This window comes from Triticum urartu, chromosome 6A, assembly GCF_056163025.1.
Source record: "Triticum urartu cultivar PI428250 chromosome 6A, HENAU_Tu73, whole genome shotgun sequence".
NCBI classification, from domain to species: Eukaryota; Viridiplantae; Streptophyta; class Magnoliopsida; order Poales; family Poaceae; genus Triticum; species Triticum urartu.
Window position 1 is genome coordinate 504,157,896 of NC_141878.1, and position 25,841 is coordinate 504,183,736.

Genomic DNA, 25,841 nt, shown 5'->3' on the forward strand with positions numbered 1-25,841 from the left:
GTTTGATCCTCTCGCGCCCTCCGCGCCTGGGGTCGTTGTTTGGTTTCGCTTCCGCCTAGCATGTTGATTTTGCGTCTCGGTGGCCTCGCCTCATCGGCACTCCCCTCTCTCCTGCAGGGATGGAAGCAACGCGCTGGTCACGGGAGCAGCTTCGAGCTCCACCAATCCTCATGTGCCGCCGAGGGTGTCCACGTAAGATTCGTAGTAGAATTTTCTGATTTGCAGCAACGGTACGGTGATTCGCTTGGACCGGAGGTTATCATCTCACGTAACGTGCGTATGTTGCTCGCAGGGAGCAAGAGGTCCACAATCTGCAACGGGCCAGCACCACTGACGCGCCGATGCAGCAGAACGAAGACGAAACATGGTGAGGACGGACCCACGCAAGTTTCTCTTACCAAAATTCTGTAATAAATCATGCCCCTTTCGTTTGTGTCAACTCGTAACTCGGAGTCCCTTTGCCCAATCAGTGGTATCGTTAAACGGAGCAGGGGATATCGGTCATACATTTATGCTTCTAGTTTTTTCGGCAGTCAACTGGAGCCGATTAGTTTGGTAATGTACTGACGACAACCTCATGCGGCCTTTCAGTATTAATTAATTAACGACAGATAGCAAGATGAGTTTCGTGTGATCAACTTACCTTCGCTCAAGGGTCTCTAATTTTAAAGGCGTGCTGAACGTTTTGTTGGTTTTGTTTCTTCTGCTATATGTATTGTGTTAGTTGCTACCACGACCATTGTTTCTTCTCTCAGAATATATTTTCTATTATATTATTTTCCTGTGCTTAGTTCAATTGCATAGCATGGTGCATCTTGAATTCTTGATAAGTTCTTATTAATGTTTTTAGAAAAAAAATCGTCTTATTAGTTGATTTGGCATGACATGCAAAGCAGAAAGTTTGAAGTATGGTCACAACAGAATGCAAACTTACTCTCCATGTCTTTTTTTTGTGTATTTGCTTTATCTAATCATGTTAACTGTTATGGAGAATTGAGTTGACACATGTTAATCAATTGTTCTGTCCAGTGGGCACCGTGATGTTTGTTCAATCTAGGTTCGTTACAATGCTTTTAGACTTTGTATTTGGTTTATCTAATCATGTTAACTGTTATGGAGAATTGAGAAGTTGACACATGTTAATCAATTGTTCTGTCCAGTGGGCACCGTGATGTTTGTTCAATCTAGGTTCGTTACAATGCTTTTAGACTTGAGAAACTCATGCCATATCTGGAAATCATGTGCAACCACAGATTGACCTCAAAACCACTCAATTGGCATCCAACAATTTTAGCTTAACCTACCTGCACAAGTCAATGTCAGGTAATCCACCATCTGGTTTAGTATGCGGATCGACACTCCTACACCCTAGGTGTATTTTCTTTTCTATCAAGCCATGACATGCAAAGCAAAGAGTTTGAAGTGAACATAATGCGAACTTAGTCCCCTTCCTTCTGTGTGTGTGTGTGTGTGTGTGTGTGTGTGTTTTATCTAATCATAACTGTTATGGAGAATTGATTTGACACATGTTATCAATTGCTCTGTCTAGTGGTCATCGTGATGTTGGTTTAATCTAGGTTCATTACGATACCTTTAGACTTGCGAATATCATATCTGGAAATCATGTGTAACCATAGATTGATATGAAAACTATGCGATTAGCATCCAACAAGTTTGGCTTAACCTACATGCACAACGTGATTCAGGTAATGAACCACGCGGTTTAGTCTACAGATTAGCACTCATGCACTCTACGTGTATTTTCTTTTGTATCAAGCCATCTCATGGTATTTTTTTTCTTTTGGTAACTTTCTACGTGTTGGGTTGTGTGCATATTGCTATGCATAGGCTGGGTTTGTACTCAAGGTGTGTTGCATCACCTCGATGAGGTGTTTGAGTTACTAAGTCCCTTCATCGATAAAAGGTAATTAACATGAGCAATTTTCTTCTTATGAAATGTAACGAACTAAGACACCAGCACCAGCAGAGTGCCTTTTTTGTGATTTTGCCTTGAATTTTAGGATTTTGCTTTGATTTAAATGGTTGTGCATGAATTGGTAATACTTATACAGCAAGAGTCCATTTTGTTATTATCTTGTACGACACATGTTAATCTTGATCACTAAGGTTCTGCCCATGCATCTTGTTTGTTAGCGTGGTCAGGTAGCATTGAGCTTTGTCCTTTCTTTGTTAATTATTTGCATGAGGTATATACTCAGTTATTGTTATCTTACAAACTACAAAGCTAGTTTTCAGCAAAGAAAGATAAGCTTGTTTGGTATGGATTGTTTGCAGGGAGCTATATAATGTTACACGTGTTGATGCTCTAGTCAGTGATGGCAGATGGGATATTCTAGAAAAGTGCCTCTCCAACCTTATTAAGAAGATTTATCCTAATCCTCTGAGAGCACACCCGATGCTTTTTCTGCACGTGAAGAGAGGCAATCTGCTTGAAAAGATCACCAAAAGGAGACTTGAAGAAGCAAGAATATTCCTTGACCAGGAAATCAGAACCCCGTTCAAAGAGGTGGTGGATATGGGGCAATCAGAATTACCATTTGCTTCCATCCAAGCAATTAATGATGAAATTGACTATTGTGGAAGGTATGTCGCAGCAGGAACACGGTAACATACTGCCACACCCTCATCAATAAAATTTTGCTCCCTGTTTTACTTGTTCTTTTTTTTATAAACGAAAGGAACAATGGGTCTTTAATATCATCAACGTACCAATGGTCCTGCCAAAAAAAGAGGGTATACAGTTTTTGGAAAGCAAACTGTAAGATGACATCTTGCCACTGTAGAGCAAACTCGGTAGCATCATATGCTGTTTCGTAATTCTTAAGAGAACATATTTGGCATTAAAACTGCAGATTTATCATACTCACTGATAAGTTTATAAACGAAAATGTTATATGGAACCATGGTTCAGCCGAACCTACGCTCGACACCATTGATCTCTGGACACTTTTCATAAGGATCCGTGCATGATTGATTAAAAAATGCATGATGGGAGCTGTTTGCATGTTAAATAATGCATGACGCGAATCCACATGTAGCAGGATGTTGAATCGTACGGCGTCGACCATAGGATCGGCTGAACCATGGTCCAGAATCAGGCCTCTCATTTATAAATTGCAGAATATGAGCCATCAGGGAAATTGATGTGTTCACTCAGTTGATTCAGATTATCTTTTTAGTCATTTTAGGACTAAATGGGTTGTTTTGTTCTTAGGGAAGAGCATCCATACTGTAATTCAAATGAGGTCATTAAGGTGGTGCTTCGTGATTACTTCAGTCTGTATATCACTGAGCAGACAAAGTATGTCAAATCTCATACTACTTATTATGTCTTATTCAGTGCTGTCCTTTATAATATAACATACACCTCTCTCTTTATCTATATATCTGTAAACAGATTCGACGTACCAACGATTGCAAAGAAGAAATGGTGGAGATTTGCAGTGAAGATTAGAAAGCAACATGCTCAAAACAAAAATATTAGCTTCCGGTGTATTGTGTGCTCTCAAGAAGTTCATGGCAAGGGAATTGGTTTTATGCAACAGCACCTCCAAGAATGCCCGATGATGAATACAAGCAAGGCTGAGGACATATACAATGGCATACTGAAGATGGGCGCGCCAATAAACAATCTTGTTCAGCAAGCAGCTGGAAAGGCCGAAGCCATGAAGAGCTTTTATGCCAACTTGGAACTTGCTCGGCAAATTTCTCTTGCATCAAATCAAGCCAGTATGCTCCCAACTGTCCTAAACAACGTCAAGCATTTTGCAGAGATTGTCTTCTATATGGGTGAGTTCCTCTGACTGTATGGAGTTTTTTATCTCAAGTTCCTTGGATCAACAACTCTCTCTAACTCTAAATGCAAATCAAGGTGGATCTCCAACTAGGAGTGAGTTTGCGGCAGTAGGAGCAGCGCAAGTAACCGGGCTTGGAGCCTCCCACTTAATGGTACCTCCATATCAGCAAACGAATTCCAATTCAAATTCTGGTCTCACTATGACTACAACCCATAGAGCTGGAGGTACTTCTCGCATCTCAAATTTACACTTAGGTTATCCAAATGGTACCATGTCAGATGCAAATGTTCTACCTTCTACCGCCGCAGATGCAGTCTACAATAGACCAATTGTACCTCCAAGTGGCGAACCAAATTCAGGTCCAACTTCTAGCCTCATTATCACTGCGACCCATAGAGCTGGAGGTATCTCTCTCAGTTCAACTTTGCACCCGGATTATTAAAATGGTATCATACGATATGTAAATGTTCTACCTTCTACCGCCGCAGATGCAGGTGGGGTGTCAAATGCAGGTCCAGCTTCTAGCCTCACTATGACTGCGGTCCACAGAGCTAGAGGTATCTCTCTCAGCTCAGCGTACCGTATTATATGCAAACGTTCTACCTTCTACTGCTGATGCAGTTAGCAACATACAATTATACCTCCAGGTGCGGTGCCAGGTTCCTCTCCAATTTCTGGTGAAGCCGAAGAATCAAATGCTGCTGATATCTCTCGCACCTCCAGTTTGCATCCAGGCACCAGATCGCATGGTCAAGTTCGATCTCCTACTTCCAACACAGCTATCGTCGTTGTACCAACTGCTAGCCAAACTGATGAGGGAGCAGCCACTTGGGAAGAACTAGGTCTTGGCAACATCATGGGTATGTTATCATTCGCATTTCAATATCACTTTGACATGATCTCTTTCTCAGATGGGGTTGAATCGCATACTTATATGCCTCCTATCACAACCCCAGGTGACGACATTCTTGATTATGGTCCTGCTGCTTCAAACACAAGGCTCGAATTCCCAACTGATGAGCAAGCAGCCACTTGGGAAGAACCAGGTCTTGGCAACATCATGGGTATGTTATCATTCGCATTTCAATATCAATTCGACATGATCTCTTTCTCAAATGGGGTTGAATCGCATACTTATATATGCCTCCTATCACAACCCCAGGTGACGGCATTCCTGATTATGGTCTTGCTGCTTCAAACACAAGGCTCGAATTCCCAGATGATGAGACTTCATTAGCTAACATAACTTTTACACCGGACGGGAGTCCATTTGGCTTATAGGATGCGCTGAATGAATGAAGGGCTGAAAGAAACAGTTTTCATTCAATTTTGAAGTGATAGTGATAGGAAGTACTGAAGTCCTGCGGCATTTAGGTGGTGAGGAATTAATAGGATTTTGTAGTTTTGGGTTTTGTCCACGACACGGAGCTTGAGAACCATTCCCTCGAACTCAGGGATGTTCTATTGGGGGGCTTTGAGGGTGGTCAGAAGTCTGCTAGGTTCAAAGAGCTGGTGCTGAAGAGGGTGGCTTGGCTCAAAATGCTCATCGTCCTCTTGGGAACATGTAAGGTCCACTTGCTGAGGTGTGCTGGGGCCAAAAAGGCGACCTTTTTCTATCAATCGTGACTAGGAAACTACTAGGTTTGAGCGCTTGGTGAGGTCTCCTGTTGCTTCTTAATAAGGACGGAAACGATGGAATGATTGAACTCATGCTGAGATTTGAGCCGCGTGTCATGTTTCTTCTTGTTTTCTGCTTGTTATTGCAGCTTGTCCATTTGTCTCCGTGTATGCCTCGCAGCAGCCAGACCCCAGTTGTTACCGCGCGCCACTTGCAGCACCGCTCAGGGCTGTTGTGTCGCGCAGCTCGACGCCAGCCGGTTCAAGCATGGTCACGGTCGCCGCATCACTGGTTGGCCGGTTCCAGCACATACCGATCGCGGTCGCAGCATCGCCGCCGATCTGCTCAAGCACCACACGCGCCCGCACGCAACATTGCCCCCAAATAGTTCCAGCACGCGGCGATCGCGGTCACAATGCCACCATTGTGTAGCAGCTGCCCCACGCACGCAGCTTGACGCCGGCCGGTTCAAGCACGTGGCAGCCGCGATCGTTGCATCGTCGTCGGCCAGTTCCAGCACATAGCGGTTGCGGTTGCAGCATCTCCTGCATGCAACTTCTTAGCAAATAGTTGCAGCACGCGGAGATCGCGGTCGCAGCGCCATCGTTGTGTAGCAGCTCGTCGGCACGTGCTCGCAGCTCGACATCGGCCGATTGAAGCATGCGGCGGTCACGGTTGCCGCATCGCCATCGGCCCGTTCCAGCATAGAGTGGTTGTGGTCGCAGCATCGCCACTGGTCGGCTCCAGCCCCACACGCTCCCGAACGCAACATCGCCCCGAATAGTTCCAGCACGCAGTGATCATGGTCACAACGCCACCGTTGTGTAGCAGCTCGTAGCTCCTGGTGTCACCGATCACTACTAGGGAAAAGCCTATACACAGAATCTTACCAGCAGCGCGCTTTAAAATCAGGCGTTGCTGCTAAGTAGCAGTAGCGCGGGCAACAGAAACTCGCTGCTGAAACAAGTTTATCAGTAGCGCGTGCACCGCAAGAGTATGTGTGAGGCTATTTATGAATTGATATGTTTTTCTTATTCAGAGATTGCCAAAGAACCTATCTGTGAGTTGTGGTATCGAGCCTGATGAAGAAGGCTCAGTTGGACTACGCCTTACCACAAGGGGCTCCGTCACCACATGTACTTACCGCATGGACACAGATGGTCGCACACACTTGAACTCGGTTGGGTGAAAGAGATTCCTCGTTGGCAAGAATCTTCGTGTTGGACAGGCCATCCTAATTATTATCAGGAACACCCACCGCCCAGGCTTGAGGATGATGATCATCATCGATATCATCTAGAACTACATATGTTTGTGTGGCTATATCATCTAGAACTACATATGATGATCGTCGTCGATATCATGTAGAACTATATATGATGATCGTCGTCGATATCATCTAGAACTAAATATGATGATTGTCGTCGATGTCACCTTGTACTGCTTGAGGATGCATCTTGAGTATATATGAAATTGTTATCTAGTACTCCCTCGGTTCCAAATTACTCGTCATGGTTTGAGTTCAAATTTGAACTAAAACCACGACGAGTAATTTCGAACCGAGGGAATACTACCTAGTACCTATAATGCTTTATGAAATTGATATCTAGTAGTACCTAGTATCTGAAAATTGCAGTTTATCAAAGCTGGAGTGGGAAAATGATGAAAAATATAACAGTAGCGCGGGACCGGAAAATCGCTACAGCTAAATAATAGCAGCGCGTTCCTGAAAAGCGTTGCTGCTATAGTCAATAGTGGTAGCGCGGGTACAGACGGCGCTACTACTAAGAGTTAGTTGTAGCGCCTTATTGGTAGCGCAGGCACCCGCGCTGCTGATAAGTCTAAAACCCGCGCTGCTGCTAGCCTTTTCCCTAGTAGTGGATAGCAGCAATGGGCATCGCTGGTTCCAGCAGTGGTCGGTTCTCGTCGCAACAATGGGCGTCGGTGGTTCCAACAGTGGTTGCTCGTGTCGTAGAAATGGACATTGTCGGTTCCAGCAGTGGTTGGCTGCTTGCTTGTAGTAGGCTCCGCCGGCACCCACAGTAGTGGTGTCGCGTTGTAGTAATCGTGCTGACCGTACCTTACGCTTGCAACACCGGGAGGCTGCTCGCCACACCAGGAAGCCGTCGTTGGCTGCTCCCAGTGGCCACCGCCCTTGTAGCACACTCGACGGTCGTGGAAAAAATGTCCGGTCGTCAGTCTCCTCGCTTCTTTGCATTAGCATGCAGTGGGCATGCAGCGTCGCTTCTAGGCCCTTGGGGCACCGGTTGAAGCTCACCGGAGGGCAATATTATAGTATAGCCAAAACCGGTTATATAAAGTTGTCACGTCACCTATAGTCAATCTAATAGCCCAGTTATGAATACATGGCCATACTTGTATGCTATGTCATTAATATGTTCCACATCTTATTATCTCACAATTTTTGCTACTTTGCTAGAGCCCGAGCTGGCTATAATTCTACTGCTTGTTTCTCTTTTCTCTTCTCCAACCAAGCAATAAGAAAACTGATGTGGCATCTCCTAGAGCTCGGGTAGATCACTTTATTATACTTGCCCTTACAACAGGGGAACAATAGTTGTTAAGCTCCAGCTCTTACATGGCTTTGTAGCCTCAGGAATAGTAAAAGGAGAATTGCTATGTAAGCAAAGCAAGGTGAGAGTTATCTAAAAAAAATAGCAAGGTTTGATGTTTTTTTTAATAGTTTGAATTGCTTACCACATATGCAAAAGCACGAAAATGACTGGGTAAATGACGGCTGGGAGAGGTAATACAATCTGAGCCGTTGGATGTCGCATGGAGGGCGTTAAGTCTTTTCAATACCGTTGCAGTGCGTCGCTTGGGCTGTTGCAGTGGTGCTTCAGTTAACTGAACATGGTGTCCCAGTTATAGGTACTCAGAGTTCACTAGGACCTAGCAGCTATATGTGCATCAACCTATCTACTGCATATGATTAATATACCTAGTGTGGTTTCTGCTCTAATGCAGCAGCATAATGCACCAAAACCCACCCACCCTGCCCAAAAAAAGCTTTTCGGCTGCCACATACATGCAACGATCACATGAGGATGTGTGGCTAACGGCCTGACACAGGCAAAGCTCGAAGTGTCACCGGCTTCCAGGCATCCACCCGGTTCCCAATCCCACGTCAGTAGTCCATACATAGCCGTACAGACGATAAGCTGCAACAGCAACAGGCAGGTACATGAAAAATCAAGACGTCAGCAGCTTCCACACACAAACAACATCAATCATATTTTGGGTGAAAGCAACAGCCACTCACCACTGCAAGCGGCTGCTACCACTATCAAAACTTGGAGCTACAAAGGACGACTGTGTGCTCAAGAACAAAGAGACTTGTAGACAGTTCACATGGAAATACTCCAATTTAAGTCCAATACAAGCCTAATTTACACCAGGGGGCGGGCACATCAGCCCTTAACAATTTTTCTTGGTGACAGTTTCCATCGTCCTTCTAGGTTTCCCTTGCTTTTCAAAATTTTCTCTCTATACAAAGAAAGAATAGACCATCATACTCCCCCGCTGTTTCTGCAGCCAGCTAGAATCACTTGTAGCTAAGCAGAACTGAGTTGATGACATGCATAAGCAAGCGAAGATTGCTGTTATCCAATGGACTGGTGGTGGGGAGCGACCGGTGGTGAGCCAATTTGGCGTAGACTTGCTCGAAGATGGGCCTCACATGTATGGCGATGACTTGGTCTGTCGGATTGATCGCCATGGCAACATCTGTCATCCACTGAATTTTCCGGGATGTCTCGGTGCCAATATCAACTGCTAGCTGCTGGAGTAGGGCTAGGAGGACTCCCTGGTTCAGAGGGACTGGGGCCATTGTACATAATCCACGCAAATCAACCTGTACAAGAGGGTAGAGCTATAACAAATCCAACACAGCTATTCCAGTATGAGCAAGTTAATGAACAAGGGTCATATAGCTCAGCATTAGCTGACCAATCAAGGACGACGATACCTGAGAGCATAACCAAGACACAATTGACACGTCACTTCTTTGAAGTGCTACTGTAAAAGCCTCGTCAAATTTGTGTTCAGCTAGCAGTCTTCCCAGCTCCTTCATCGGGTCTAATGGTGCCTCGACCTGAAAAATTGCAGGGCACATGAAAATTATATAGATGTCTTGATGTCACCAATCATCATATTATTTACCTAAGACAAGGAAAATAAGATTGAAGACTCATCCCTCAATACCCAATAGGCATACCCATACTACATCAAACGGCTTAGACAGGTCGCCAATCAGAAAAAATGTGTAAGTTTAAAAGGTTTCAGAATTCAGCACCTCTGGCGGGCCAGTGATAGGACCATTGTTGGGCTGCAGAACATTTGTATTTTGCGCATTGGCATTGCCAGATGTAACCAGCGCCAAAATTTTGCGATTCCCATCAAGTAACTCTGATGTGAGATTCTGGGTGATTGAGGACGCAGAAGTGATAGTTTCCTGAAAAGTAATTATATAAACATTTTTGTTATTATACAATTGGAAAGGAAAAATGCATACTTTTAACTTGCTATTTCCAGCCATTCCAAATAACAAATATCCTACCTTTAAAGTAAGCACCAATGGAGTATGTGCTGCCTCAACCTGCTGCTGAATAGCAACAGCATGCTCAGACATTCCTTTCTGGAATGCACTGTCTACTTGCTCAAACATTGTCTTGCATGATTGTTCAAATGCTGGAACAAGCAATGATTCAAAGCTAGTGCGTAAAACATCCTGCATACATCCATTTAAAACAAATTAGTACATCTAGCAAAGCTAAAACAAATTGATCTTACAGTAAATTTCATATATAGATGAACAACTTAAGCAATCTACTGAGAAACAAAGGCACGACAAACAAATCAGATGCAACATGTAACATGCCACATCAGAGCTGCTAGAATACCATCTATAAGAACAAACTACAAGATGATACATACCTGAAGAGTCTGTTTTACAGATGTATGAAATTGCATTTGGATTTGCCTAGCAAGTGTAGCTTCAAGTTTTGCAGTAACAGATTTGTCCAGCTGATTCACCACCTTGTCACCCACCGCTTTCTAAATGCAAACAGTCAAACAAGAGCAAGGGTGGCAAAAGCAAGAACAACAAATGCAACAGGAAGTTAGGCACAACCTGAACTGCATCAGCAACTATAGAAGTTAAAGACTTCTCAATAATAGGTGTCATTGCCCGTGCAACAACAGGTCCAAGTGAAGAAACTTCTTTCTTTACTAACTTATCCAACATTGCAGGAAGGTCCTTGTTTATTGAGCTTGTGATGAGAGTGGTCATTTGCTGCATTCGCTCCCTTTCAGCCTTCTCACGTTTTGTGTTCTCCTCCAGGAAACGAGCCCACAAGGCATCAATGCTAGCCTTGATAGATTTTTCCATTGTACGGCCTAGTGATGTTTCAATTCTTTTGCCTTCCTTCGCAATGGGAGCAATAACGATAGTACCTAGCTGCTTCTGCATATCCTTCTGCATGGCTATTAGCTGCAAGACACGCGACCACACAGTAAATAAACTGAAGCTCATACTCATATAACGCTGATCTAAAAGCCATAGTGTTATAACCTAGAATTCTCACCATCTAATAGCACTAGTCAAGTGACAAATCAAAACAAACCAAGTATATCTTTTCCTAAAAAAAGAGTAGATATTTGCTGATTTTACAAGCAGGCACAATTGTTAAGTTGGCCATAGATGGCTACATCATGTCCAACTCAGGGTACTGGACAAGTGGGCCAATACTAGATGGGATACCACGGTTGTCACTCCATGGATCTTCATTCCAATTAGGCCAGTGCTTTTTTCCCAGTGAAACCCAGAATGAAATGACAATTTTACCTGTACAGATTTTCTCATGCATCTCAACAAAATATTTAAGAATGTGTGTTTACATGCAGGACGTGAGAAACAAGAAAACTACCAGAGTCTATAAGGAATTTGTATCCGTAACACCTAGTTTGGATGGACCAGGAATTGAATGGGATTCCAACCTCAGCCTATCCTACTCAGTACTCACATTGATTTTAAACTTGAAACTGCGCCAAGTTTATGCCAGGTTGGCAGGCTGCAGGGTCACATTGGTTCCCACTTCCCAGCCCAATCTAAACTAAGCATAAAGAAACTGTCTTCAGAAAGGACAACCCTGTGATTTTCTAGTAGTAGCAAGTCTAATAACCAGTCAACAGCCAAATTACTCTTGAATTCAGGCCAAATATTATCGACATGTAAAACTAGAGCTTATATGCAAATTGCTGTTGACGTTAGTACAGTACAATAGTACATCAAAGAAGCATTAGTTTCATATTGCAGGCCGGATGGCAAAGAGACCACGATGGTCGTATTGCAATAGGAGGCCAAGACGGTCGTATTGCAAAGTCCAAACAGCAAGTAGAACTCCAGAATACTACAAGCAACTCCATTCGACTAAAGTTACTTCAGAGTACATAGATAAGAGAATAGTTTAATGCAATGCTCACCTGTTGCAGCATATCGGCAACTTCTGAAGAGGATTGAATAGGAGGGTATGCACTGCTGACAGGTTCATGTGAAGACTCAGTTGAGTTAAATGCACTTGTAGAAGGTGATGACTGACCAGATGCTTGAGGATGAAAAACCTTGTCCTTTGTATATGAAGATGATTGCTCCCTAGACACAGAGGAGTCACTTATGCCAGGTTTTTCTACGGTTTTGTTTGAAACATTTTCTCCAGCAGCACCAGTATGGTCAGGGACCAGTCTATCAGATGGTGACCGTGATTCTTCCACGCTATACTTATCAGTTGTTACTGAACGCTCACTGATCATTTCAACAGTTTGCTCCAACGAATTTTGATCTTTCTCTGAGTTCTCACAGACAACTTGAGCTTCCTTGACAGCTTCAAGTTCCAAATCATGATTAGATTTACTCTCATCGACATGTTTTGCTTCCACTTCTGCAATCCGAGGGCTACTAATAGAGTCATCCTGGATTTTTGCGCCATCAGATATAGAGATCTGATTGCTTTCAGCAGACAGAGCACCTGATATAATTTCAGATGGAGTTATGAGATGAGTGGCATTTCCTCCTACCTTAAACATCATGCGAGGATTTGGGAGCATCTGAACATCACTGTGGCTGTCTCTTAATTCATCCTTTCCAAAATTGTCCTTTGGCATGGGTGTATCTTGCCTAGCAAGGGCAACTGGTTTTGGCATGGGTGTATCTTGCCTAGCGAGGGCAACTGGTTTTGGCATGGGTGTATCTTGCCTAGTCAAGGCAACTGGCTCAGTGATTCGGCTTGTCGAATAATCAAAAGCTGATTGGTCTTTGTCACGGTTGCCTACTGATGGTCCTGATCCAGTAAGATCAGTGTTTGATGCAAGAGGGGCAGACTGAAGATGCGCAGAACCATCACCTTCTGTGTATGTAAGTGGTGGAGCTGATGGCTTAAGATCAAACTCTGCAGATAATGAGATAAATCATAAGCAAAAGAAAACTCTTAATTAACTGAAGCAATTGAATGAGACATGGTAATTGTTTTACCTGCAGTCTGATCAAAAGTTGATTGTTTACTCGAAGTACCGACGGTATAAGAATCTGTAAAGCTAGTTCCCGTGGATGACTCTGCTCCTACCACTTCCAGAGGTGTATCATAAACACGTGAAATAGCAGGGTCTCTTCCAAATGAGGTAGTGTCAGATGTAGGAGGCGAACAAAGTGATAACTCCAGCCCATACTGCTGGATGGCCATTGTTTGGACACAATAGACTTGAACTACCTGCTCACCATCAGGTTGGCTTTCATGTGTGCCAGTAAGACTTAAAATAGGCATCGCGACTGTAAAATCTGCGATATAATCCAAGCGGGTAGAAGCGGGGTCTGAGCCATACTCAACATGCACAGCGTAAATAGCATTCTTCTTCGCATTCGCAAGTAAGATAATGCTTGCTTGAGGCAGCACTGCGACTTGGTTGAAAAATGCCTCCTCGACTTTAGGTTCCAGAGAACTAACAAGTTCCAGGGTCTGCGTGCAATTCCAAGTCTCAGAGTCGCTTGGCAACAACCAACCTTCTTCATTAGTAGAAGCCCAAATTTTAATTTCTCGGTTTAGAGGACCCTGCATTAAGAACCAGAATAGCATGTAAGACATCTGTTAACATATTTGCACAACATGCAGTCAATTATTCTGTTTCTCAGAAGATGATAAGAGCAGAATCACATTAACTGATCATTTCTAACAGAAATAGAATATCTACAAAATGAGTCTACCATTTGAACATTATATAATGTAGCATTTCACAGACTATCCAAACCACGAGCAGAGTCTTTGCCTCTTTGTCCCTTGGCAATTGTAGGCAAATACAGCTCCGTTTAGATTTTACTAAAACTCAAGTGGTACAGGCACCTTATAGTTCATTCCTAATTAATATATGTCATTGTGTTTTGGTATATGTAACGTTGTAAAACTGAGCAAGATGCCCCAACAAAAGCGTGTGCTTCAAAAAGGCAAGTAAAACTAAGCAATCATTGGGACAAATTAAGTAATCTGTGCAAGAGTGCATACAGCAGTGATGAGATTTATATGATGCGGGCGCTCAGGTGCTGTAAGAAAGGCAACTGAGTAAACAGCTTGACCATCATGTGGCTTTAGAATCGATAGAGGTGCTAACTTGCGATCGTCCCAAATCTTTACCTGCAAAATAAACCAATATACATTACAAATGTGCTTAGTAAGGATGATCAGCACTTCTCTAAATAAAATAATGTCTAACAGGGAAAAGAGAGGCCAACTAAGTCGAAAAATTGCTGGCAGCCTCATTAGTGCTTAACCTAGCAGCTGATGTTAGTTTTCAACCGACTATTAGCAGTAACCAGACAGCACCTGATAACCATCAATCGAGGTTACGCGAACATAGCAGGTGAAACGTACTTCACAGTTTTTCTATGCACTGCAAATAATTTTATATGGTATATATTGCTGACTACAACAGCGTAAATGCAGTCAAAACCATCAAATCAAGGGGGAGACAGTCCAAACCACATATCATTCGATGAACTATTTCCACGAGACATATGGTTTGCTTTCCTTTCTTAAGAGAAAGGTGCTTTGAAATGACAAGAGAACAAAGTATTAGGATACTATTAAAAAAAACTCTGCAACCAGAATAAAAATAATTAACTCTGCAAGCCTATCGATGGAAAATTCAGTCATATTTTAATCAATGGTTTTTTATACAGTTTATTCAGTGAAATGAAAGAGGAAATAAGCTTCCATATTGCTCAGAAGAACTAGAATCTGATGGCATATTCAAGAATACCATTCAGAAAATACTTCTCCCAATTCCGCAGAATTCAAATTTTCACAATAAATAGGAGAGTATTTGATACAAACCGTGCCATCATTTGATCCTGAAGCCAGTCGGGTAGTCATCCACTGAGATATGGACAAATCTGTCACATCACCATCATGCCTACCAACCAAGCGTACACCATCAATAAGCTCATCAAGATGACATTTGATAGGTTCTTCAACACTAAAGTCTCTTCCCCTTCCAACTTTAGTTGTGTCTATTCTTAAGACACAGTTTCTGATTCCAACAAACAGAAGTTCCTGTAGGATAAACATGCAACTCCATTAGTGAGTTGAGATGCAAAATGAACTTGGAGGTGGCAAATGTTATGTAAATGATGCCTTACTTGCTTATGAGAGTGCCAACATATCCTTGGATGGTAAGCTACAGCATCACCTACAATTTGTATGGCAACTTCTATCTTTCCTGTAATTTGTGGTTTATTTTCTGCATCGGGCCCCTCATCAATCCTCCACACGTATATCCGTCCATCCACACTTGCGCTGCAGCAGAAGAGAGCAACTTAGCATACATGACCCACACAATTATAAAGAATAAGGAAAAGGATTAGCTATTTTTATATAGTATAAATAACCTCAGACAATGTTAAATATGTGATCTCCAAAGGAGAGTGAAGACAACTTTTTGTTGTGCTGCCAACTGGGTGAACAAATTCAGATTATGTTATTGTTCCATACACAGTACCTTGCTAAACGATGGACGTCCTCAGCGAAGAAAGCCATGTCCGTGACCCTCTAAAGAAGAAAGAACACAAGCCATAAGAAATAAATGCACTTTCATATACTTAGTAAAATTTGAACCCACGTGAAAATGAGGAGTGCATAACCAATTACCATCTAAAGATATTGACAAATATTGACATCAGAAATCCTCAGTCACTTCCTTGAACACTTAAATTGCGGGACAAGTTTACATACAATATTTTATAAATTAAAATTGCTGAATTTGAGCACGAGCAAACAACCACACAGTAACGGCATTATGGGCAGTGATTATTCCATGAGTGTCATCCACATAGAATGTTCAAATTCACTGAAATAAGCTAATTCAGCCCTTCTTAACGGTCTAGCCAACATAAATTCAGAATTAACATATCTATTAATACATAATTAATTCATCAGCCTCGTCATGACATCGATACAAATAATAATGTATCAGAGGTTGTTTTCAAAATAACATGCAACTGAATGTGATGATAACAAAATATCTGAAAATGGTTTCACCCGAAAATGTATAAGGTATTTTATTCTAGCGTATGGGGAATGCAGTATCTACACTTTGAACTTTTCAGATCCTTTCCCTTAGCTAAATACATCATTCATCATTAACACCCACTACCCACTACCCACTACCCAGCGATTCAATTTGTGGATGAGCATTTCTACATAGAACTAACCAACAATTTATCTCTCTGGACTAAAATATATACCTGTGTATGGCCACGGAGCAGTGACCGAAGCGCGGTGTTGATGTTTAGCACACGGATGTTCCCCAGCTTGAGCCCATAGACGATGTACGTCCGGTTTACAGCGATCTGCCTGCCCAGCACAAGACCTGGGTCTGACGTGTACTTGGTGATCGGCGTCACCTCCAGCTGTGGCGGCTGCGCCTCCCCAGGCAGCCTCGAGTCAACGTTGTGCACCGCCTTGTCCCCGCCACACAGAAGCCGACCTCTCGGCACCTTGCTGCTGGTGCTGCTGAGCATCCTCGCCGGCGGCGCGGATGGCATCGCCGGGAGCGGCGACGGCTGCGCGGCGGCGAACTCCGACGACGGCGGGGGCATAGATACCGCGGACTCGAGGTGGCCCGACCCGGAGCTGCCGAGCAGCTGCATGAGGCGGGCGCCGGGGTTGGCGCCCCCGGCGGCCATGGGGTTAGCGCCCGGGTTGGGGTTCGCGTTCGGGTTGGGCATGGGGAAGGGGATGACCGGGCGGGGCATGGGGGGCTGGGGATCCTGCGGGTAGTGGAGGTAGGGGCGGAGGTGGAAGGGAGGGGTGGCGGGGGGGTAGGAGTAGGGGCCGGAGTGCGGCGGCGGGCCGGCGGCGCCGGGGAACATGGGCGCGGCGGTCGGCGCGGGGTTGGGAGGCGGCCTGAAGAGCATGGCCATCTCGAAGGGGGGATTGGGGTTGCCGGGGTTCGGATTAGGGTTTCCGGCTGGAGACGCCATTGGAGGCGGCACTGGAGTAGATCTGGAGAAGTGGGGCTGAGAGAGAGGGGGGATGGGTCGGAGGTGCGGCGGAGCAGAAGACGAGAAGTGCAGGTCGGGGTGGTGGCGGTGATTGTTTTCTCTCGCTTTTGCGCCCTCGCTGTTTCGCTTTATTTTGACGAGGATCTTTGAGAACTCAAATGTTGCAGTGCCGTTATTTTCTTCTTCTGTTTGACTCTACTTCTAAAAATGCTCCCTCCATCAAAATATAGGGCATCTTATAACGAAAATTGCTTTTGGAGCTCGGCCTCCATGAAGGCCTCCAAATTCAAATTTTAAATTTTATCAAAATTCATATTTTAACGTTTCAAAAAATTCTGAAAAAAATACAAATATGCATGAAGACATAACACATTTGTCTGTAAATTTTCAAGGCAAAATAAGTTGAAATTAGGGCTGTCAAAAAAACAAATCTAGGATTTTTTTTAACACATGATACTATTCATCCTCCTGGGCCATGAATTTATATTTTTCTGTACAGACAGCATTTTAAGGTATTTCGTCCTAAAAATTTACACGCATACACATAATATCCTCGACCAATCCGGCCTACGACAGCGGACTCACAACGGATTGCGGTGGTCACGGAAAGGTCTTCGTGAGGGCTCCTCTCTCCACATCCGATGGCTCACTTCGAAGAGAGATGCAAACTTTGGATAATGACTTGACGCAGAGGGATGGTGGTGCAGCAGCGGCGATACACAACGCATATACCTGCTGAGATCGAGAAAAAATGGTGGCGGCGACACATAAGTGATGTTGATGATGGTGCTACTCGAGCACCTGGTCTTGAGTTCCGGGGTGAAAGCCTAGGTCTGACACATGTTGCTAGACCTGGCAATGACGACGTTGTATGTCGTTACCTTGTTGAAGGCATTGCTCGGATATGCTCAGACCGGTTCTTCAGGGTGAAAACCTAGATTCTGACCATGGGTGGTTAGATCCAGCGACGTCGATGTTTGAGGCGCCGCTCCCTTCCTGAAGGCGTTACTATTGAAGAACCCCGTTCGTGTGGTGTCATGAGATGATTGGTGTGGATATGGTCATTGTTGTAGTTTGTCGATCGCGTGTCTGTTACTTTGGATTTTTTTTTATCGCCTACGTTTAGCTCTGGTCTTACATGACTTTACTATTTGTCGGCGTGTTTTATGTGTGTGAGTTAGTGTTGGTTGTGTGCATCCTAGTTATGCAGAGACCGGGTGTGTACTCATTATGTTTGTATTCTCTTGATGCTCCATTTTGAGTCAATAAAATCCACCCTTTATCGAAAACATAATATTTCTTGTTTACTTGCACAATTTTTCAGCTTTTTTTAAACCGGCAAGTTTGAATTTTGATTTTTCAAAATTTAAGCTCTCCAATGAGCTCGGTCACCAAAAGGACGTTATAACCCTAAAAAGAACACAGGGCGGCTTAGTATTTTGCATTTTTCCCCTGTTGTGCAATATTTAGAAAATCGATGCATTGTAAACCAACAGATGTAGAAGCATTTGTGGCTAGCAGCTCCCTGAGCCAATGCATGAAGTTTAAACGCCCTTCTCGCTCATTTTGGCATGCACTATATTTTGGACTTTGAAGAACATTGGTTGATTCCATGCACATACATTGCACATCAGTATTCACATATGTGTAGCAACCAGATCACAAGTATCTATAAGGTGGCATATTGTTTGTATGCGTATGTGTGTAATTACCCCGTTGGCAGACCACACATATTTGAGTGTCTGATGCGACGCATACATAAAGACTGTGACATTGCTAACTGGAAAAAACATTATTAGCCCGACAAAAAAGAAAGTGATCAACATAGTAACAATAGACTTATACTTTTTATATGCACTGAGGTCTGACGTAAAACAGAATTGGGGATGATAAATACAACGGTAAGGATCCATGTCTCGATGTCGCACATGCATCAATACCTTAACTACCATAGTAGTTTCATGGAGCACGCTCCACGTATAAATTGCGCTAGGGCTGGCATCACTCATCTGATTAAAAATCTATCGGGTGTGTTATGCAGTACGACAAAAGGCTAAAGAAATTAGTCAAGTCTCAAATGTGGAAGATACAAAACAAAACATTGTTATAAAAATACATAAAAAATCATCACTCTCGCGTATACAACATAAGTTAATGTATAACCAGGAGTCCATGTATAATCGGAAATCTAATTTGGATCCTAGATGCACGTGCTCCTGCAGGCAAAAAATAATTTTTGAAATATCAAGAAAATCCCAACAAAAATTTGATGTGTTCATAGTCACATTCAAATGCTACCTACAAATTTTTAGGTAAAAAAGTTAAGCATTTGGCCCGCGAAAAAAAATTAAGCACCAAATGTTATACCTAATTTTATTTTTTCACTGATGAAACATTGTTGCCCTGTTTCACATCAAATTTATCAAGCATGCTTGCGACACTAACACGAGTATCTATAAAAAATATTCAGTTTTTTTAAAATTTCTGTTCATGTGCAAACAAATCCACCCGGGAGCCAAGACTCCCTCCGCACATATTTTTTTTACAAGGCTATATGAGAGTATATGGTGCCTAAATCACATGTTCGCTCTGGTCCTTACTTCCGGGGCAGTGAAATATTAGGTTTCTACGAGGTGCGAAACGCGAACACCCTTCTCATTTCCCCAAGTACATACCCTCGGAATCTTTTATGCTTTCCATGCGAGAGAGAAAATAAACATTTCACGAGTAGGTGGATTTGCTTCGAGAGGTCAATGCGGTGCTAGTTTAATTATTCCAAGATCGGGTCCGACGGTGCAGATCGAGGCTACGCCTGCACAGACGAACCGGGGCCGCACCTTTGGCATGGGCTCGGCGCCGGCAACGGCACGGCCTGCCGCAGGAGGGCGCATGCAGGCGTGCAGCGGCGCTCGAGGGCGAACGGTACGGCTGCACATGCACTCCTCCGGGCGGCATGTAGCCCCCAAGCGCAAGCGGCACTGCCACATGATGAAGCGACCGAAATCACTGTTATGACCTTTTTAGTAATCTTTGCCACAAAATAAATTCAATATAAAAGTATTTCACGATTTAATCCTTTTAGCAACGCCACTGCTCGTGACGTTTCCTTTCCATATAAAAACGTCGAGGTAGCTCGCGTTTCAGCTCCACATTCAAACGCCAAGCTAACTCACGTTTTCGCTCCACATGTAAACGCCATGATAGCTGGCGTTGCTACCCAGGCGGAAACGCCATGAGCTTTGGCGTTTCTAGCTGAAACTCTCGAGTACATGCAAATAGTACTCTACTAATAGTACTCTAATCATTAGTAGGCTTTCTTTGCATGCTAGCTTACGAGACCGTGGAGTACTACATTTATTTTAAGTGCTCACGGACCCTTACATGCATGCATCGAAGCATGGCATGCATATAACATACGTCTTGTCTACTCGTTGCGTCAGTGCATGTAGCCTGCAGTACTAGCTCATGGTTAGCTGCATTTTCTTTAACCACAGGCCGGCTAGCTCTTGTACTACACTGTACTACTGGTACCATATAAGACAGTAGATATTCTTGCATGAGGTGATTTAGCTTTGCTGAGCTGCATGGGCTATGATCCTAGTTCTTGGATAGGAGCAGGTAGGTGTCATTTATTTGGGATAGAAACGTATGCATGCATAGGACACAGTAAACTCTGCAAGATACCAGCTAGAAACGCCAAAGCTCATGGCGTTTCCGCCTGGGCAGCAACGCCAGCTACCATGGCGTTTACATGTGGAGCAAAAACGTGAGCTAGCTCGGCGTTTGAATATGGAGCTGAAACGTGAGCTATCTTGGCGTTTCTATATGGAGAAAAAACGCCACGGGCTGTGGCGTTGTTAAAAGGGTCAGATCATAAAATACTTTCATGTCGAGTTCATTTTATGGCAAAGATTGCTAAAGAGGTCAGAACAGTGATTTTGGCCTGATGAAGCATCGCTTCTCCAAGTACATAAAAATACTAACAAAAACATTCAGGACTAGCCCTTGAAGACGTATTTTTATAGAAGAAATCTCTAAGCACCATGGGTCACTCCGTACTCCAGCGTTGGTGGGCTAGCTAGCTCCTTGCTGGCCTAGCCAACAGGGCGACATCCTGTTATCTCCTCAAATACATAGACTATTGCATAATTGCCTGATAGAAAAATGCCTTCAGTCGAATCAGTTTGGACCGTTGGATCAAAATCCAGCGGCTCAACTTCTTCCTCCTCCTCCTCGAGTACGGAACCTTTCATCTTCTTCCTCCGGCCTTCCATCGAGCCATGATTTTTTCGCCCCATCATCCCTTCCTATCCTCTTGCCTCGCCTCGAGTAAGGCCATGTCTGAGCCCCCACCGGCAAGGCCGCCACTAGCCGTGGTGTCCCCATCTCGTCCTCGGGTTTTGTCCAATCCGATTAGTGGTCACATTTAAAAAGGTCCCCCACTTATAGCGGACAATCTATTGACATGCCTCCGCCGACAACGCCATGGTCGAAATCTCCTCTTCGGGGCTTCGTGTGAGAATCAATTGAACTGGCAAAATATTCAGGTGGGTGAAGAATAGCAAACATGAAAAAGTAACATGGCGATGAACAAACTTTAGTCAACTAATAATGTGTAGACCATTTCACCCCGAAAGTGTGTGTGTGTGTGTGTGTGTTTTGCGAAAAGAGGGTGCCTGATTTTAGCATAGCCTATTATCCAGGTCTTGTGGATTAGACATGGACAGAGGCGGCGATGATAATACTTGATTGGATGATAATCCAAAGAGTCGACCGCTTTGCTTTTTTTAGTGGAGTATGATCTTTTTTTCTGGAAGTGTGATCTTATTTTTGTAAGAAGAATTTGACGTGTGAATATATGTACGCAAATGCTCCCTTTATTTTTAAATATAGGTTTTTTTAAAGATTTCAACAAGTGACTGCATACGAAACAGAATGAGTAAATCTACACTCTAAAATATATTTACATACATTCGTATGTTGTAGTTCATTTGAAATACCTAAAAAAATTTATATTTAGAAACGAAGGGAGTATATTATCTCTCCTCTCGCACACACTAATTAGTTTATATCTTGCCGACTCTCCACTCACCCACCCACCAATTATTCAAGAGATAAACTCCTTTTTCTCTATCTCCTTTTGCACTTACAAAGATGATAAGATAGAGCGGCGTTCATGAAGCTGCTGAAGTTAACGAACGATACGTCAAACTTTTTATGTCAAAAGGTTGACGCACAAGTCATCGTCCAATCGTCCACCTTTTGTAATCAAACGACGCTTTCAGCGGCCCAATGGTGATCCAGGCTGATGTGCCTAGTTCGCTATTCAACGTTGATGAAAAAAGATTAGGCGTCAGCAGCGTCGTATGGACGGGAAGAAAAGCGAGTTTTTGCTATAGGAGTTGTCTCGTCTCTCCGTGGATAGGAACCGCGATGTTTCACCGGTGAAAGGGACAGGCGCTCGACTATTCCATCGCAACTGGTTCAGCCTCTTTGTAAAGTCTGTACTACATAATTCATAGCCCGACTTAACAAATCCGGCCCTTTGAATGCGGTCAGTTCCTTGTAGGAGTTGTCGCACATCTATATACCTTAAATACGGAGTCTCAAATTCATGCAACCCATGCACGATAATCATGCGATATAAATTGTTCAAATTCAATGGTTCAAAACAAAGCAAAGGAAATCATTGTTCAACAATTTGGACATGCCCAAATGAAATTAATGTGCGAACGTGACGGATGCCTCGCTTGCTGGTCGGATCAGTGGCCGGACGCCGTTCATGCCGCCTGCTTCGAGGCCATCCTTGCCTCCTGCTCCGCCTGCATCTGGACTGCATGCTCCGCTGCTGCCGCAGCCGCCCTCGCTGCCTCGTACTCCCTACGTTCGTTGATCTCCTTCTTCTCCGCAAGCCACTTTTTTGCATGCTCATCCAAAAGGGTTTCGTCCATCGACATGATCTTCACATCCTATGCTTCCCGTGCGAGTTGCAACATCTCCTTCTCAATGTCAATCTCTTCAAATGTCTTGGCCTTCTTGAGCTCCCATTTGATCGCCGCCTCGTGCTTGTCCAACTCGATCTTCTCTCTCTCAATTTCAAACTTTTTCTTCGTCTTTTTCCAGTCCCAATCCATCCTCTCCTTTTGCGCATCCAACATAAACGTGTACCTCTCCTCTTTTTTGTTCTCCCTCGCTGAAAAAATGCCTTCCATGTGGAGGACATTTCTGTAGCCGCGACGCCACGGGAGGCCCTTGTCTTCTCCCACTTGTTTCTCATGACTTGCGGTTATTCTTTGGCACTGTGGCTCTTCCATTCTCGACGACAATATCGTCCTCTTCATCGTCCAACCCAATTGATTGGTGGGACCTTGATCCATCATTCCTTTTCTTGTCTGCCTTGTGATCGGCCACAAGTTGTGTCCACTTTGGCATTCCTTTCAATATGATCCAACAATGGCTAAAAGCAAACGACTTCTTCTCCGTTTTGTGATACAAAGTGTCTGCTACCACCGTCTAGCAAACAATATATGTATGAGCACGAGAATGCAAACACAAGAAGCATATGCAAATGATGACAAGATGAACCAAATGAGCTTACGTGAGTTGCGACTCCCATCCCACTTTGAGGGCGTTTGGTCACTTGTGAGTAGTAGTCAACGTACTTGTTCACTTCCCTTTGAATGACCCCCCATCGATGTTGGAGAGGTGCCACATTGCGGTTGGTCATGATAGGATGTGGCTCCACTTATTCCTTTTGTTCGTGATACTTGATGTCTACTACGCAACTTTTATTTCTTGTAGACTCTGTTGGGTCTCCAAGCACGGAGTTTTGTAGGACAGCAGCAAAATTTCCTTAAGTGGATGACGTAAGATTTATTAATCTGTGGGAGGTGTAGAATGAAGATGTTCTCTCTCAAACAACCATGCAATCAAATACAAGAAATTTCTTGTGTCCCCAACACACACAATACAATGGTAAATTGTATAGGTGCACTAGTTCAACGAAGAGATGGTGATACAAGTGTAGTATGGATAATAGATATAGGTTTTTGTAATCTAAAAATATATAAAAAAGCAAGGTGGCAAGTGATAAAACAGAGCACAAACGGTATTGCAATGCTTGAAAACAATGCCTAGGGTTCATACTTTCACTAGTGCAATCTCTCAACAGTGCTAACATAATTGAATCATATAACAATCCCTCAACGTGCGACAAAGAATCACTTGAAAGTTTCTATCATAGAACGTAGGATGAAAACGTGTATCAACCCCTATGCATAGATATCCAGTGTGACAGAAATCCGCAAGTTGAATACCAAAATATACATCAAGTAACTCAATAGAATACCTCATTGTCATCACGGGTATCCACATGCAAGACATACATCAAGTGTTCTTAAATCCAAAATATTCAATCCAACATAACGAAACCTCAAAGAGTAAGACTCAATTCATCACAACAAAATAAAGAGGGGAAAACACCATATAATCCGACTATATTAACAAAGTGTAAGTGCATCAAGTGCCCCCTTAGTGGTTTTGGAGTATTGAAGACAAATAGGTTGAGGAACTAATGTGTTTGTGAGTATACACAGGAGAAAGAGTCCCTGAAGATTTGGTTTAACACATGGAAGACGGCCCATAAAAATGGATTTCTTCAAGTGAACAATTTGGTGATAAAATTGGCATGACCTTTCCAGAAATTGTGTGAAGACTGGAAGCTTGAAGACTTTTGTTTTCATAGTTTCTTTCTTCTTATTTGAGTCATAGGAAAAACCGTATTAAAGGGGGTCTAGGTGAATCATAGTTCACATTTCCAAATGATGCTCAAACACATACATACACAAGCTGCTTCGAGTGAAGTCTTTGGAAATCTTCGGAACAGTTGAAGCATTTGCTAGCGACAGTGATGGAGTTCATCTGGTCGTTGACGAATTTGGTCACGCTGAGGAGTTAGGATTTCACCAGTGTGATCTACCTAAAAGTGAGGAAATTGAGTGCCCCGACGAATTTGAGAGTTCAAATTCTGACCATGTTGCGCCGCGGGCCAGCTGTTGAGTGGATCCTTATCCTGAAAACGGTCGAATCAGAGAAGGCCATTTATGACAATTCATGCCGGGTTGCCCCCTAACTATAAATAGCCGCCCTCACAACCACTTGTTGGTTGGCTGCTCCGAGAGAACTTGACACTTGTCATTTGAGAGCAACCCATCCTCTGACGACTTTGAGAGAATTCTAAGTGAGCAAAGTGTTGGAAATATGCCCTAGAGGCAATAATAAAATGGTTATTATTATATTTCCTTGTTCATGATAATTGTCTATTGTTCATGCTATAATTGTATTAACCGGAAACCGTAATACATGTGTGAATACATAGACCACAACATGTCCCTAGTAAGCCTCTAGTTGACTAGCTCGTTGATCAATAGATGGTTATGGTTTCCTAACCATGGACATTGGATGTCGTTGATAATGGGATCACATCATTAGGAGAATGATGTGATTGACAAGACCCAATCCTAAGCATAGCACAAGATCATGGAGTTCGTTTGCTAGAGCTTTTCTAATGTCAAGTATCATTTCCTTAGAACCATGAGATTGTGCAACTCCCGGATACCGTAGGAATGCTTTGGGTGTATCAAACGTCACAACGTAACTGGGTGGCTATAAAGGTGCACTACAGGTATCTCCGAAAGTGTCTGCTGGGTTGGCACAAATCGAGACTGGGATTTGTCACTTCGTATAATGCAGAGGTATCTCTAGGCCCACTTGGTAATGCATCATCATAATGAGCTCAATGTGATTAAGGAGTTAGCCATGGGATCATGCGTTACGGAAC

General features: G+C 43.5%; 2 protein-coding genes across 2 annotated transcripts; one reads left to right on the forward strand and one right to left on the reverse strand.

Moving 5' to 3' along the window:
* Positions 1-2,246: 2,246 nt before the first annotated feature.
* On the forward strand, positions 2,247-5,908 carry LOC147965912 (uncharacterized). Its single transcript, XM_087526999.1, has 9 exons — positions 2,247-2,604; positions 3,236-3,322; positions 3,419-3,810; positions 3,893-4,042; positions 4,127-4,222; positions 4,307-4,375; positions 4,466-4,678; positions 4,775-4,882; positions 4,981-5,908. Exons 1-9 carry the CDS (start codon positions 2,417-2,419, stop codon positions 5,097-5,099), a joined length of 1,422 nt encoding a protein of 473 aa, XP_087383125.1. The 5' UTR covers positions 2,247-2,416; the 3' UTR covers positions 5,100-5,908.
* Positions 5,909-8,665: 2,757 nt separating this feature from the next.
* On the reverse strand, positions 8,666-17,083 carry LOC125514463 (enhancer of mRNA-decapping protein 4). Its single transcript, XM_048679806.2, has 13 exons — positions 16,244-17,083; positions 15,499-15,548; positions 15,140-15,296; positions 14,835-15,053; positions 14,007-14,135; positions 12,986-13,559; positions 11,941-12,902; positions 10,589-10,948; positions 10,393-10,512; positions 10,016-10,186; positions 9,752-9,910; positions 9,425-9,550; positions 8,666-9,310 (listed from the first exon to the last, which is right to left on the reverse strand). Exons 1-13 carry the CDS (start codon positions 16,979-16,981, stop codon positions 9,002-9,004), a joined length of 4,074 nt encoding a protein of 1,357 aa, XP_048535763.1. The 5' UTR covers positions 16,982-17,083; the 3' UTR covers positions 8,666-9,001.
* Positions 17,084-25,841: the final 8,758 nt, after the last annotated feature.

Coding starts and splice junctions, on each gene's coding strand:
- LOC147965912 (XM_087526999.1), top strand. CDS start 2,417: ATGCTTTTTCTGCACGTGAAGAGAGGCAATCTGCTTGAAAAGATCACC. Junction 3,323..3,418: donor TATATCACTGAGCAGACAAA/GTATGTCAAATC, acceptor ATCTGTAAACAG/ATTCGACGTACCAACGATTG. Junction 4,043..4,126: donor TACAACCCATAGAGCTGGAG/GTACTTCTCGCA, acceptor CTACCGCCGCAG/ATGCAGTCTACAATAGACCA.
- LOC125514463 (XM_048679806.2), bottom strand. CDS start 16,981: ATGGCGTCTCCAGCCGGAAACCCTAATCCGAACCCCGGCAACCCCAAT. Junction 10,187..10,392: donor CTGTAAAACAGACTCTTCAG/GTATGTATCATC, acceptor GGATGTATGCAG/GATGTTTTACGCACTAGCTT. Junction 9,911..10,015: donor CATTGGTGCTTACTTTAAAG/GTAGGATATTTG, acceptor ATTACTTTTCAG/GAAACTATCACTTCTGCGTC.